Genomic DNA, 16,812 nt, shown 5'->3' on the forward strand with positions numbered 1-16,812 from the left:
CCAGTTATTAGACTTCTTATGTACTTTCAAGGCAAAAAGCTCCCAAGTATTAGAGTATTTTTTCTCCATGTGTAAGTACTCACACAGAGTTATCCAGTCTCCTTCCAAACACGTCCTTGATAACCTGAATAAGTCGTATACCTTGAGCGTCACATTATATTGCTTACTTTCTAGCTTCTGGATCATTTTTGTGGCCCTCCTTTGGTATTTCTGCATCTGTCTTGAAATGGGGACACCAGAACCAGACCCTGTACTATGGTCATGTACAGAGGTATGATTACCTCTGTATTTCAAGCTTCTAAATATACAGGATTTTCTAAATATACAGATATATTCCTCTTTCTAAATATGCAGGATTCATATTAGTTTGTTTTGGGGACAGCATTACGCTGAGAACTCATAATAAGATTAATGACCCCTATGTTCTTTCCAAGACAACATCTCCCATCCTTCTCAACATAGATCCTTGGTTCTTATGTATAATAGCTTTGTGTATGCCTGCATTAAATTACATTTTATTAGATTGAGTCCATTAACCAAGTAAGTCAGGTCACTATATATCAGTAACCTGTCCTCATATTTCACTACCCCACAACATTTTGTGTCATCTCATAATTTTAAGGTGAGTATTTTGAAACTTTCCAGCCATCATGGGACAAACTTGCCTAGCTTCAATGGAGTTAGAACATGTGTTAATTTGGTCCTATTTATTTTATGTAATCCTGAAGGTACTTCTGCCAGCTATAATATTCTCTGGGAGTTACATTGCAACATCAGAATGCTGGCTGGCTAGCAGCCTCACTCCATTCTGTGCATGATCTATGAATAAATAGAGAAATTTAGTTCCCAGAGTGTCAGTCTGGCGCATTTCACAAGCACTACATTCACTTCTGAAAAATCAGCCAATGACATAGGGAAAGTGCTATAGTGACTGGGTGATAAATGTTTTGTTGCTAACTCTTGTTAATACTAAATGTAAACCCTAGAGCTAGATCATATCGTTCACAGCTCAGGGGGGAAATATGCTTCCTTTTAGGATGACTAATATTTCTGTCCTCTGCCACTTTTTTTCTTTCTCTTATTTTTGTCTCTCTTTTGTACTTGAACAGAGGTAGTTAGCTGTGTCTGTCTGAGGTCAGGCAGAAGGTAGGGCAGGGGGGCACCTTAGAAATTAACTGGGTCAGGGAGGCATGAGATTTCATACGTATCAATGTACTTCCAACAACCTGGAAGTAGGTCATTGCCTGTGAAAGCTTGTGTCCCTCTGAACCAGTTAGTCTCTAGTGCCCTCCTACCCTAACTTCTGCCTTTCCTCTCTTTGTGTCCACTTTTCTTGTATCTACATTTTTTTCCTAGCAGAAATGCCTGCTAGGAAACTCTGACCCTAACTTCCTCTCTCTTCCCTTTCAACCCTATTTAAAAATTAGCAATGGAATGACATTTAAAGTGTTGTTAATATGCTGGTGACATAATATACCAATACAGTTAAAGACATGGGAACAGGATAGAGTTTATACCACCAAAGTAAGGATTTAGGTTGGCTGAACACAGAAATAAACAACATGCGATTCACATTTGGAAGGCTTCGTTAGCAATCGTGGACTTGCTATTATCTTTAAAAACAGTGAGTTTCTGAAAAAAACTGGCTCTGTTAGTCAGAAAATTATAGACAGAATAGGCATTTACCAACTACTTTTAATTCGCTTTCTAACCCTGGGTTTGCGCAGTACTCATGGATGAAAAGATCGGGTGGTTGACCTAAGAGAACAGCTGATAATCTCTTTTTTTGTGTAGCATGTGGCAGCAGATCCAGAGTTTAGGTTTTCATAGATTATAACTCTGGATCATTTAGTCGGACCTCCTGCATTAACATGGTCCATAGGACTTCTTTGAATTAATTACTGTTTGAACTAGAGCACATCTATTGGGGAAAAGCATCTAATCTTGGTTTTAAATTTCCTGGAGAATCAACCACAAGCATTGGATTCCAGTAATTTCTTACTCTCACTGATAGAATGGTACAGTTCTGAGTTGATTCTAACTTCAACCACACCATTTGGTCACCTAGACCAAAGATCTCTCTATTATCAAATTTCTATTTCCTGTGAAGGTGCTGCAATGATCATGCTTTAACTTTCTATTTGATGAGCTAAACAGATTGATTCAAGGAGGCCATTCACATAGACATTTTTCCATTCTGGCAGCTCTTCTCTGAACCTTTCTCTCTTTTTTTCAGTGCCTTGCAGCTCCTATCTTAAATCTTTTCCATCTGAAATGTCTGGTTTCCATATAAACCTTTGGATAAGGGTGTTATATACACTTGAGTCCCTTATGACGGATACAGCATGATTATCACAAATGCCAAAAGCCTGAATTTTAACAAGCTGCCACTCATTCTACAAAGTTGCCAAGATTTATGAAGCTTAGGGAAAGACACCGTCACTTTTCTGAAGTGATAAAAATGGATTAAGTTCTATTTGCAAGATATGCAGAGCTTGTTTGAAGTTCAGAGTGATTTACACATAACCCTCTACAAGGGACAGCCCCTACTTCTTCTATTAAAAAAAAAATGAAGCAACCCCCCCCCCCCAAAGAAAACCAAAACAACACAATGATGGACAAGGTTAAATTTTGCTTTTTAATCACAGACTGAAACATCATGGTTACAAAACTGATGGTTAGATTTAAAACCACCACACACACATCTCTGTGGGAATAGTTCCCCCCAACACCATCACACTCCCTAGAAGACTAGGGTTTCAAATGAAGAGCAGACTTGTTCACGTTTGCCTTTGGGACTGAACAGTGAATTCCAGGATGATGGCTGATGCTGCAAAGCATTCACCAAAGGATGCTTGTTGGACACACTACATTCTCCCAGCTCCAAGTGGGCACTTTTAGAGACATCTGGATATATCAGAAATCCCAACCATCTTGCAGCTTTCTGTCCAGAGCTTCCTCTGCAGCTCTTCATCATATGATACATCAACAGATTTTGTCCTTTGTTCATTATAAAGATAGGTGCCACCAACCCCTTCTAGCTCTGGTGAAACCGCTGCATAGATGGAAGTTGAAGCTCCTTCCTCCGCAGTCTGTAGAAGGTAGGAAAAAGAAGTAGGATACATATAAATATAGAGCATGTGATTTACCACAACACTACTATCATCAATTAGCTTCTTTTGTCCTGCATCCATCTTTATTTTTAAGCAAACCTTGATGAAGAAGGAAAGATTCCTTATTTCTAATCAGTGGAATAGTTGTTGGGGGGTTTTTTGTTTGTTTGTGGAGGGGACTGCTTTTTACAAATGATCTTGCTTGAGACAGCCTCAAGCCACAACACCCGTGTGGAAAGCTTTGAGAGATTCAGATCTGAATCTATCCTTTCCAGAACCTGAGCAAATTAATAAAACAAGAAGCAGTTACTATCTCAGGGTTAGGATCAACATACTTCCAAAACCAAATGAAAACATTAAACTCCCAAGTGTAATTATTCCTTTTACATGGATGTAATGCCTTTTAATCTGCCTTAAGCAGATGAAGGTATAGGCTGTGTGTATAGCACACCCTATTTAACTATGAGACATGAGCAAAAGTCCATGACATCAAATGACGATTTAGATGTTTAATTCAACTGGGCAAGGTAAATCAGAAAAATACATTTTGCATAAGGCATAATTATCAGAGCTCTGTGCTGTCAAAAAATAAAATGGATACATTTATTAATGTGTAACATAAAATTAATTTTTAAATCAAATTAATAGCTTAGAGGCATAGCTGTTTTTTATCCTGAGGGTACATGAAACACTTTTCACTCTCCATTTAGAGGGATCATTCAGCTACCACTGAAATGATATCAGTGTCTTTTTTTTTTAATTTGTACTTGACATGTAGATTTACAATACAATTTTGAACCTGTGGCATATATTAGTCTTAGCATCTATGAACAAATCTATGACACACATGTATGTCATTTTATTATCTTTATACTTTTCCTTCTGCAAGTAATAAACAACATAATAGCATTCAGGGCATTTTTAATTAAACAGACTGAATGCTTGGAGAACTTACCTGATGAACATAACAACATTTTTATAAAGTTATTCAGTGATCTTTTTTCAAGATAATGCATATTGCTATAGAACAGTGTTGATGATTTGCACAAATATATTCACAACTAACTAAGCAGTCTATGACTTCTTTACACAAGTAAAAATATTCTCCATGTGCCACAAATCCTGCATTATGTTACCTGCTTTCAGTGACAAAATTGTAGAGAGGTTAATAGCAACTGTTATTCTATTTGGTATATTTGGCATGAATTACATACTCCTTGAACACTTCTCCAATAAATGCATTAGAATCGTGCCAAAATATGGGGAAGAAGCTTTGAAAAAAGTCTCTGTCTTATGTTAGGAAAACTTGGGAGATTACTGCCCCTCTTCCCCCCCTCCCCTCCAGTACAGCATACAAACTTTAGAGCAGGCAGTATCAGAAAGCAAAGGTCTAACTAGTAAGAGTCATACCCTTGGCCAGCATGTCCCAAAACTAGCTGATGTTTTCACATTCCCTTACACATGCCCTCTCTGCCTCCTGCCTCAGCCTCCCCTGTTCCAGGCTGAGGCCCACTTTTCAGAGCTACCCTCTGCCACTTAGTGCCACTGATTTGTGTCCCCAGTGACAAATTATAGGGCCAAACTCGGCAGCAAGGGTAGGCAGGGAAGCAAGCAACAGAACACAGACGTGTACCTGAGGATGGCCAACACTGCAGGAAGAGTCAGTAGGATTGGCAGCTACAGGGTCGGCATAGCAGTCACACCAAGACCTTCCCCCACACAGCAGTGCTGTCTTCCACACAAGGAAAAGGGGAATGGTAGGACTCTTGGTTCTCTCTCCATTCTGGTGCCTCCTACTGCTTCACTTAGTGCACAGGGCTCATGCTTAGCTCATCCATCCCTAGTGGATAATGCCAGGGAAGGATGAGCCCACCTCCCCGGGGTGTGCAGGCAATGGATCACAGCTCTGCCCCATCTCTGGACCACACTGTCACTGCCACAAGATCCCAAGCCCTGGAGCAGCTCCCTGCCTACCTGCGCGCCCTGCCAGCACTGCTGCAGCTGGTCTCCATGGAATCCCTGGCCCCACACCATCATGGCCCCGCTGCTTCTGGGGTCCTGCATGGAAACCAGCTGCAGTGATGTGAGCAGGGGCTGCTGGGAAATGGAGTCCACTGTGGGCCCAATCTGGCCCACAGGCCAGACTTTACCCACCCCTGGTTTAAGGCAAGCTTGCAAGAATGAAAACCTGCCACCTCGCCTGAACTTAACCCTTTCAGAAGAACCTCTACCACTAATGGCTGCAGAGGTCTGCTGGCCTTGATCGTGCAATCTTTTGGTAGATTCCAGGTACAATCCTCATGATGCGAATAACTGAAGAAATTCCATGTTGAAGTTAGAATCTTTATAGTGCCAACGATTCTCTACATAGCCAAATATAAACACAGTCCTTTCAGTTTTAAGATGCTAATGCATTTTTACGAGTTGATCCAAAACACATTCAAGGCAATAGGAAACCTCCCATACATGACTTTGGATCAGCCCATTAATGCATATTACATTGCTGATTAAGTGGTTGATTTTTTTTCATTATTATTGTTATTAGTTACATTTTTATGAGTTATTCAGTGGTCATTTTTCAAGATAACACATAATGCTATAGAGCAGGGATTAAGTGCAAGGGACCTCATGGTCATTTCTATTTCAAAGTCAGTATAACAACATATTATGATGATTTGAATTTCAAAAAGAATGTCCATGCAATAAGATATTACTTGATACAGCTCATAGAAAACATTGATTTTTAAAATGTAAAGCACTAGAGAAATGGAAAAGGAAAAGAAAAGAAAAAAAAAACAACTGAGACCCAGATCCTGAAAAGACTTACGCATATCTTATAACTTTACGCAGTGTGAGCAGTTCTGTTAGCATCAAAGATCCTATTTAAACTGCATTAAGTATAAGCATGATTTTTTGCCAAACCAGGGCTCAACTCTTATCCAGGACTGACTTGTAAAGAGGTTCATGTTTCAATAAAATTTGTTCTTACCTTGGATGACTTTTCTACTACTAGTATTACTATTATTATTATTATTGTTGTTGTTTTAATTGTTTAAATTGGCAAAAATACATTTCAGAACAAGTGATGAAGGGCAATCATTAATATTAAGATGTATTTAACTGGGGAGAAGGAAAGCATCAATTCCAAAGGTACTGCCTGTATTTTAATTAATAATACATCTTTAGTAAGTCCATTACTTGTATGATAGTTCATTGGACATTGTGCTAGTGAATTCAGCAGCTCTCTGGAACCCATAAGCATAAGAGGAAAATGTGACTCAAGTCTTAGTGGTGATCATTCCTGGGCAAAAATAATGTGGAGTTTTTTGTACTCTTCCCCCCCCCCCCCCAAAAAAAAAAAAAAAGAAAAAAAAAAGAAGAGCCCACCATAAAACAAACAAGCAAGCAAGCTACCCCAAAATAAAATGGTACCCTGGAGTTCCAAACTGGCCCCACGCTTGAGCGGGGTGGAGTACACTGACCCTTATCCTACAATAAAAAAATGGTGTCAGTGTATTCTGTGGACTTGTGTGGGGTTTTGCTAACTTCACTGGGCTCTACACAGACTCAGAGGTGTGTTTGCATGTATATGATTACAGTAAAGGATTAGGATCCTGCTGAGCAGCTACTAATGTATGGGAAGAGCTCATACAAAACACAGCACTTGTCCAGATTTTGGCCTGTTTTTGGTGAGTTTTTTTTGTTTAACAGCAGGACAAGTATACTTTTTGATAGATGCCCATGACAAACAGGTTAAGGTAGTACTGTGTGCAAGTTCACACTACAGTGAATTTTTGCCACAAGGGTACAGGAAATCTTTATCAATTTATCCTTTTATATAGCAAATGTTCTTTATTATTTCCCTAACAAGGTAATTTAAGTCTCAGATTGAAAATAATTGTTTAAATTTATACACTAGGGTTAGTCTTATTTAATGACAGTACACTAGACAGAGTACATTTAGGCATGTCTGCATTAAGTTCATGATTTTTCAGGACTAGGGCCCTAAACTGTGAACTTTAGTTCAGCTGAAAATATCTCAATTTTCATTCATTTGATACTCTTAAGAATATATGTTTTAATGTGTGCTTTCATATACCTGATATTCACAGGCTATGGATGACTCATTTCAGCTTGAAAAGAACAGGATATAGGACATGAATATGACAAAGAGCAGGACATGATGTCACCCATGTCCATCTAAATGTATAGGTAAAAGCCATGATATTATGAGGTAACCCTTAAGAAATTACCTACACACAAGCTATCAGTATTAAGTTACTGATGCTACTAGTAGCATTTGCATCAATACAGGCATATGGTGGGGTAGGCTTCATTTTGGGTGGCAGTATCATTTGCAAGAATATGGTCCTATTGCTTGTAGTGTTGACAGGTAAGGAAAAGCATTGCCAGACACATTGCCAGACTCAACACACAACTCTCCAACACAGATAATCACATCCACAACCTCTGAAGGGGTCTACATTGAAGCACAGATGCTGTGACAACTAAAATTGGTATGTGATCTTATCTGCTACTGAAAGAGAGGCACAACCCTACCTTCCCACTAGAATTTAAACAGGAATTATATCTGGTAAGGACGATCCCACAGAAGTCTACAGTACAGAGCTATGAAAACCAATCAACCTGTGTGTAAACCATGCAGTGTGAGACAGTGGTTGGAGGATTGTCTGCTGGAAGAAGGTATCCACACAAACAGTTCAGCAAAAAAAACAACAAAAAACCAAAAAAAACCTCACTGAGAAGTAGTCATTACTAATCCAAGGAAGATAGGCTGTGGTAAACTAAGATGCCAATTTTTTTAAAAAAGAGGTGATATTTGAATGCAAAGCATTCATATATAAACATATATGTAACATGCCAGGAGTAACTGGTGCCTCCTGAGCCTGGGGGGACACAGTTGCGTACCAGAAACTGTGGACTGGAAGTGGCCAGAAAGCAAACTGCGGACCATTGACCAGAACACAGGTAAAGCTACCTCCACCCCCCTGGGCAGGGGGATGGGCCCAAAACTCAACCATGGCTGCCGTGGGCCCTGCGGGAGGAGCCGTAGCCTCTCTGCCCGGCTCTGTGGGGCCATGGTTTGCCATCCTGAACAGTGCCGATTCAGGGGCCAGTCTCAGGGGGGGCACATGCCCCCCCCATGCGCTCCCTACCAGTCGCCTGTGTAACATGCATTACATGTTACATATATTGTGCAATTATCTGATTAACTGCACAATAAATCGAGATGGGTGATATATGCAACGTAATAAAAATAGTCCACCAGCCACAAAGATGTTGCCTGAAAAAAACGTAGAACATTTTTATAGCTGGTTTCTCCCAAGCTTTAATTTGCATGTGTGCCATGTCACACACAGAGTGATAGGATGTGGCCTGGTAGACTGCTTCAGCATCCCAGGGTAGACTGCTCTGTCTCCCCCCTTCCCCTTTCCCACAAGGGGATTCTGTGATTCATGCTGAATGCTGCTGCCCCATGGTTTCTTAGCAGGTGCCATGACTCGCCACCCCTCCCCTCCTAGTCCCTGTCTCTGCCTCTCCCTGGCTGATCCAAATCATCAAATCTCTCCAAATCAGCGACAAATCTTCCAAAGCCAATTTGGCTGAATTGATTCACGACAGTGATCCAAATCTCCAAATCAAATCACTGTCCTCCGAATCGGCTGAATCCAAATAGAATATTTCCTAATTCAGACAAGTCTAATGCTTTACATAAATACAGTAGTAATCTGAGAGATGTGGAGGGACTTTGTTTAGAAAATGGGTAGAGTGGAAAAGCACACAGCATTTTATAAGGTATTCCATGAGAGTTCAAGCCCTGCCCCTCCCACTAGGCCCTCCTTACCCGACTCTTTGTGTGGATCTCCCCTGTTCTGCATAAGGGTTAAAGGAAAAGTTCCTTCACACACTGGGAGCTCGGAGCTCCCTTTTCATTAGCAGCACAGCTGAAGGTGGGGAAAAAAGGGATGACAGCCCATGCCAACTGTTTTTTGACTGTCCTACTGGTGAGAGCTGGCAGAGCAAATTTCTAGGGCATATTTTTCTGCTCTGGCCCTTGGATTCTGGTAAAGTTCTGGCTCATCAAATAGGCTGCTGGAGAGCCAGCAAGTTTAGCTTTGAAAACTAACTGAGACAGATATTTATAGATAACAGGATTAAATTCTATATAGCCACATCATTCAAGTGAATACAGGCAGTCCTCGAATTACAACGTTGTGAGTTGCAATGTTTCTCACTGTCTATAAATTGACACCCTGTTTCAACTTTCTGATGTCAGTTTCAACTCTACAATGCTTGATCTGATGTAATGCCATGCCAGCAAACAAGTTTGCTGCATCGTCCATCTCCCTGGAGAACATCTGTCCAAACTTCCTTGGACACTTTCTTTAAGAAAGCAGACAAGACGCCAGAAAAACCTGCAGCCAAGACTCCTGAGAAGACTCCAGCCAAGAACCCTTCAAAAAGTCCAACCAAGAGCCCTTCAAAAAGTCCAGTAAAGTCACCTCAAATAAGTCCTTCCAAATCAATATGATTGCTATTTACAATATAAACACATTAATGTAGCTATATTACTCATTTATAATGGATTGAGTACAAAATTCTGGGGTATTTTTGGTGAAAATAGGGTATCGGGCCTTGGTTCAGGAACCAATCCCCCATTTATAACATTGTCTCTTATGAGAAAATTGGTTTCGAGTTACAACGTTTTGACTTAAGACACAGTTTTCAGGAATCAATTGTGTCATAAGTGCAAGGACTGCCTGTACACTATTTACTGTAGGTAAGGTACTCCAACTTGTGACTCTGGATGTTTATATTGGGTCAGATTGTCACACACTGACCTGTACTCACTGTGACATGATGTCACCATTCAGATCTTTAGATTGTTTGTTTGAACATTTCTTTGGCAAGAGAGATTAATTTTAAGGAATTTTCAACATTCAAATCTTTACTACTGTTGTTAAAAAAGGAACATAACTTTATATACAACTGTTTTTCTTTGTGTTAGGAATACCATTTTAGGAAAAGTTATTAAGCATAGATACCCTCTTTGCTCGTTTAATCATTGTTCATTGAATTTAGTTAAATTGCTTGAAAGCTAGCTCCCACTTTGGTTTTCAGCCACTCTTTGCATTGCTGAGGGGTGATATGTTCAAAGATAGAATGGAAATACCAGTATCTCTGGAGCTCTCCAGGAATAATATTGAACTTTGAACTTGACTCTGTAATAGTAGGCAAACATTTAAAGAATGGATATTTGGTACTTCAACCTAATATGGATATAATGTCCACTGGAATGAAAGCAAATGCAGAATTATAAATGTACATGGGTAAAACAACCTTGTACAACAGCATGTATCTAATTTTCAGGAACATGGACTGATAAGGATTTTTTTCTTACAAATCTGAGGAACATTATCACTTACAAAATATACTAGTGTTCAAAACTTATATATAGTAACAAAATTTAATGAATAATATTTTGTTTTTATGTACACCATTTTTTTACCTGATGATTGTGTACAAAATAATACCACAACCTAGGCAAAGCAATCATAGATTCTGTTTGACCTGAGGTATGGTTACATAATCCATGCAGTGTACAAATACAATTATATTTCCTCAGATAGAACAGAAGAAGCAAAAGATTGAACTTTGCTGCAACATGTCCCAAGGGCTATCTATAGCTGGTCATTTTTTTTTTTCATTTGTGACTAAGGTTTTTGGTTTTTTTTTAAATAGAAAGTATCCCCTTTCTAGAGAAAAAATTGGGATTTTCCACAAGATGAAACTTTTTCAATCAGCTTTCATTGGAGTTCAATCAGAATGCACAATGTAAAAATGTATTCCTAGTAGCTATTAGTAAATGCTAATAATTTTTAGCTATGCCATTGTGCATGATATGGATTGCCGTGCAATGTAACTCTTTGCATATTCTAATGATGTACAATGCAGTAATGGCATATGCATTTGTAGCATCAAAGGATGCCGAGTGTGATAAATAAATATGCTTTTAGAATCTGCTGTCTGCTTTAGCTGAGACTTCCCATATTAATATGTTTTCTGTTGCACATGTCTGATCTGACACTGGATATAGTCTTCTACACAAGATATTTAGCTGTATATCTACAACTTCTCTAACTGCTGAGTTGTGAACATTAGTTTGCTAAGATGTATATTTAGTGCTTTCACTAGTGTTTAAAAACCAACAGCTTGTCATGCTAATGTATATGTCTTATGGTTTATGCCACATTAAGGGGACTTACAGTTGTACTAATCATGCAGTTTGGGTTGTGAATGGCATGAAGCCAGCAAAGAGAGCACCACCTTACTTTCTTTTAGCTTAGGCTCCCAGTGGTGTCCAAACGGGACACAAGGGGCATTTTTACACTTGCTTCGGGAGGCATGGGGGTGTGCCTTAATTAGCAAGCCACACTAATTAATAGTGGCATCACATGTATCAGTGTCCCCAAGCTGAAAAATGATGGCGGGGTACTTTAAACTAAAACTCATCAAATGTGCTTTAGTTCAAAGCACCCCACCACCATTTTTCAGTGCAGGGACACCAGAGCTCACCTGAGCAGGGTGCAGGGCCCAGGACAAATCTCTGCCTTGTTCTGCATCACCACTACTCCACCCCAGTCCACGGGGCCCTCCCAAAGCACAGGGCCCAGGGTGGTCGCCCTGATTCCCCACCCCCCCAGGGACAGCTCTGAGGGACACTGATACATGTGACACTAGAGTCTGCTGCAGTGTACTAATTTGTGCACTCCAGCAGACTTGATTAATCGAGTCTGCTCCAATATGCTGCATTTCCAGCATATCAGAGCAGGCTCTTTTTACATGTATAGAAGCCCAAGTATTCTAGGCAGGGCCTCGCCAGTGTTGAATACAGAAGAAGAGTCAAATCCCCTTGATATGCCAGACACACTCCTTTTAAGGTGGTCCAGTATAATTTTGGCTGTTTTTTGTAACAAGAGCACACTGTTGATTTATATTCAGTTTATGGTCCCCTATAATCCTTAGTAGTAGCCAGTATAGTAAGACTAGAGGTGATGTCCTTATACTCAATAGCCCTACTATTCAGAATTCCTGCATTGTTCCAGGCAGACATATGTACAGCAGGGGTGTCAAACATACAGCCCATCATTGGACCAGCTCCGGCCCAGTATACTGCATAGGGCATACAGGTTGGACCTGGCACCCATTTCGGCAGCTGTATGGCATGAACAGTTTCATAGATTCATAGACTTAAGGTTGGAAGGGACCTCAGAAGATCATCAAGTCCAGCCCCCTGCCCCAGGGGCAGGAAGGCAGCAGGGATCATAGGATCCCAGCAAGATAAACATCTAAATGTGTCTTGAAGGTGTTCAAGTAGGTGCTTGAACCACCTCCGGCAGCAGTCTATTTCAAACCTTGAGGGCTCAGACAGTAAAGAAGTTCTTCCTTATGTCCAGCCTGAAATGGTCATGGAGGAGTTTATAACTGTTCGACCTTGTCATTTCTTGGGGCGCTCTGGTGAACAGATGTTCCCACATATCCTGGTGAGCACCCCTGATAAACTTATAGGTGGCCACCAGATCACTCCTGAGCCTGTACTTTTCCAGGCTGAAGAGTCCCATGGCTCTCAGCCTCTCATCATAAGGTCTGTTTTCCTGACCTTTGATCATGCACATGGCTCTCCTCTGCACTCTCTCCAGGCTTGCTCCTTTTCCAGTGAGGAGAACAGTTTCCCCATCTTAAAACACCCACCCCAATTTGGGGAGATTGATTTTTGGGGAAAGGTTGCATGTGATATGTGAGAAAATATGGTAATCTAAGTTTCACTGGGAGCTGAAGCAGTTTTCTGGATGAATGGCTTATTTACACTTATCCTTCACCATCGCTCATCTTTCCTGTTGTTTAACTTATCTCCATTTAAATTAGATTATATCTTTTTCAGAGAAGGCAATGTTTCTTCCCTTACATTAATATGACATATATTAGCACTTATAAAGCACTTATAGAGTTTTTGTGTAACTACTGAGTGAGAATCCCGGCTCAGATGATTCTACTATATAACAACATTATCTCTACTAACATAGTGATATCCCAGTCAACACTGCCCAAGCACTGTAAAAACCTACAGTTAGAGGCACTCCCTTCCCAGAACAGAAGGGGGAATTTGATAATAGTCTTCAAATACATGTAAAATGGTTATATGGAGGTTGGAGATGGACTTTTCTCTGTGGGGGATAAGACAAAGAATGATTATCTTATACTGCAGCAAGAAAAATGTAGGTTAGATATTAGGAAGGACTTTTTCACTATGAGGGTGGTTAAACAATGGCACAGGCTATGCAGAGAGCTTGTGAAGTCTCCATCCTTGAACATTTTTAAAAGCAGATTAGAGAAACACTTGACTGGGATGGTTTAGTCCAGGATGATCCTGCCTTGAGCAGTGGGTTGAGCTAGATGACATAAGATCCTTTCCAGCTCTACTGGTCTAGGATTCTATGATCTTACAGTCTAAGTAGACAAAACAGATAGGATAGGAAGGGAAACAGAGGCAGGGAAAGTATATTTACATTGCAGTAATGTAGATGCCCACCATAATCCGAGGTCTGAAAGAGCTTCTTGGGGTACTAGAAGCAGCATAGTGAGACTAGAGGTGATGCCCCTGTATTCAGTAGCTCTGCAGAGAAGTCCTGTATGGTTGCAAGTAGATATACCCTGCTGCAGGGGTATCAAACAAAGCCTGTGGACCAGGTCTGGCTGGTGAAGCCATGGGATAAGGTCTGTAAGTTGTTGCACTGGCTCTGGTCTGGTGCATTACATATAGCACGTGGGCTTAACCTGGCACTGTGCATACTGCAAGCAAGACCCGGGGCGGGGGGGGGGTGGGGCTGGGGTGCCACATACCTGTGTGTTCACTTTGTGTATAGCAGGGTGCTCCCTAGGGTGTGTGCCCCATGCTGGCCCCTTGGGCCATGTACAGCACACTTAGCATGTGGGACTCACTGTGCATAGAGCGTGTGCTGCCGGTGGTGCGCAGGCTGAACCTGACCCTCCACATGGAAAAGGGATTCTGGGGCAAGGGATGGTGCATTCAGTGTATAGGCAGAACCTGGTGCTGTGAGCACTCTCCAGGGGATCAATCCTGGTCTGGCTCACAGACTGGCTAAGGTATGCTCATTGGGCCCCTGGGGCTGCATGAATTTGACACCCCTGCCCTACGGAAACAGAGTTGCTGAATTCATAGGAACACGTCAGCAGTATAGACCAAAAAGTATCATGGTCCTAATTCATCACCTTACCCATTAATCAAATCTATCCTTCTTTTCCACATTTGTTCCATAAAATATTGTATACTTACTGATATTTCTATGGCCTTTGTTATCATATCATGTGAGCACCTAATTAGATGAAAATGCAGAGATTTTTTTAAAGTTTCTCTATCTGCACTCATAATTTTAGGTTGACCTATCATTAACCAAGAATATTTAAATCACAGTTCAGTATTCACACCGGAGACGTGCTATGTTAAGAAACAGTGCTGTTATTTATATTAACTATGCTATTCCTTGAGTCCATAGTTCATATCATTATTATCTAACAAATAACTAACATAAGATAGCTTCTCCCTCTGACAAACACAACAAGGTACTTGCAGTGAGATCTTCTTTGATTTCCAATGGGTAGAACATCTGCTTGCTCTAACAACTTACTTACATTTTATTCCTTTTGTTGGAACACAATTTAAATATGAATCAAAGCATGAATGGATCAAAATTAAAAGAGGAATCAAAACAACCAACACTCCACGAAAGCTTTAAACTTATAATACTGCCATGCATTGTCTTGTACTAATTTACAGGTCATCCCCAGTTTAGAGAATTCTTTCAAAGGCTGCCAGGTTTTCCACAACCATAATGATACATTACAGAAAAATCAGTAACACTTTAATTTACATTTGTAGCTATACTTCTACCAATCCAAGATGTTATGAGAACAAATAGTGTCCTAAACCTAAAAGATTCTTCTTAGTGTTTTTATTTCTAAGCAATTTAATTTTCTGAATTAAGTGCAAGCTGAAGTCAAGCAAAATGACTCTTGCTTGAATTACACTGTTAGGATAGTATACTTGTTACCTGGGATCCTCTAATGTTGCCTCTATTCTTTACAGGCAACCCCTGCTTAGAGCTCTTAATTGGTTCCTGAAAAAACAAGCGTTAAGTGAAACAGAAAGTATTTGCTGACCCAAGATGGCGACCGCAAGTGTTATAATAAAACTTGCTGAGTGCTAAGTGAAATCAGGTATCAATTTAAAATGAGTGTTACAGCAAAACAGCTGTAAGCAAAACAGTGTTAAGTGAGGGTTGCCTGTACTCACTGTGTAATCTTAGACAAGTCACCTTACTTTTCTATCTCAGTTTTCCCACTTCTAAGATGGGATCATTCTTTCTATTATTCAAAGTAGTCAGTAAAATATTCTAAATTTACATTGAAAGAAGTGAATACTATGAAGCAAAAGCTAGAATCAAATACTAGTGGCTGTACCAATCTGATAAACCTATGCCCCTGGCACCTGATAAAGGACATTTTGCCATGGGCATCATATCGACATTTCCCACAAGGTTCTTAAGAGAATAAATTAATGCATCTCGTAAGATGCTCATGGCAAAATGAAAATGGCACTCCTAATATTTAAGCGATGACAGCAGTGCAGGCAACCTTTTGTAAGCCATGACAAGGTTAAAAAAAAGCATAAATTACATGCAAAGTAGTCATTGAAAAAATCCAAATTTATATATAAAGACGTGGATGCTACCAAGTAAAAACTAAAACTAAATACTAGTGTCTTTACTGATCTGATAAACCTACTCTCCTCTGGCATCTGAAAAAGGAGATAAATGAGAAGGAAAAAACCTTGTTTTATTTTCATGTGGACTTTCTAACAGATCTTTCCCCTTTAGCTTCCCCAGAGTATAGTAACTGGCATGCAGCATGTTCTGCAGATGGATAAGCAAAGGCGCATCAACAGCTGTACATCTGGTGCCACAGAACTGTGAGATTTTGTATCTGACTGCCAACCAGGCAGCCAAGTTTTTCTTTCTTTCTTTCTTCCTTTTTTTTTGTTTTTTGGATAGCTCCTACATAGCCTCTCCACACAAAAGAGACACTAAAATATTGGTATTAACTTTTTCCCCTATGCTCAATGCTTGAGTCTCAGCCACTCGTGCTTCTCTCCCTTTCACTGACTCTGGAATATTCTGGAAGCAGATATTAAACCCAATAACGCCACATGGGTTGTTTTGACTGGGATGAAGGTACTCAGGCCCAGGGAAGCATAACATCAACCTGTCCCATTGCTATAGATTTCTATTCCCTTTACTCTGCAGATCTCCATTTGCCAAAATCCCAAAATGGGGAGAAAAAGAAGAGACCTAAAGTGAAAGATACAAGAATAGTGGCAATAAAGCCTTATTCAACAAATATAAATGCTTTCTATGATTTTGTTGGCAAGTTTAGCATTTCTGATATTAACTTGGAAAGGAAAAAAAAGACTAAATTTGTATTTAAAAGACTGAATTTAAGTCTTGTTTCAATTCCACCCTTCTGAGGAGGAGAATTAGAAAAACAGACTTGTTTTTAAACTTCACTTGGGGAAATAGGCTGAGGAAGCCAGGGGGCTATT

General features: G+C 40.1%; 1 protein-coding gene across 4 annotated transcripts in view; it reads right to left on the bottom strand.

The window, feature by feature from the left end:
• Nucleotides 1–2,623: 2,623 nt before the first annotated feature.
• Nucleotides 2,624–16,812, bottom strand: part of DHRSX (dehydrogenase/reductase X-linked) — a 258,274-nt gene continuing 244,085 nt past the window's right edge. For all 4 annotated transcript variants that reach the window (XM_025208503.1, XM_025208502.1, XM_025208500.1 and 1 more), the window contains one exon: nucleotides 2,624–3,092. In XM_025208503.1, the coding sequence (XP_025064288.1) occupies nucleotides 2,898–3,092 (195 nt within the window). In that variant the 3' untranslated portion in view covers nucleotides 2,624–2,897. The remainder of the gene's footprint in view (nucleotides 3,093–16,812) is intronic.

This window comes from Alligator sinensis, unplaced genomic scaffold, assembly GCF_000455745.1.
Source record: "Alligator sinensis unplaced genomic scaffold, ASM45574v1 scaffold395_1, whole genome shotgun sequence".
Classification (NCBI taxonomy): Eukaryota; Metazoa; Chordata; order Crocodylia; family Alligatoridae; genus Alligator; species Alligator sinensis.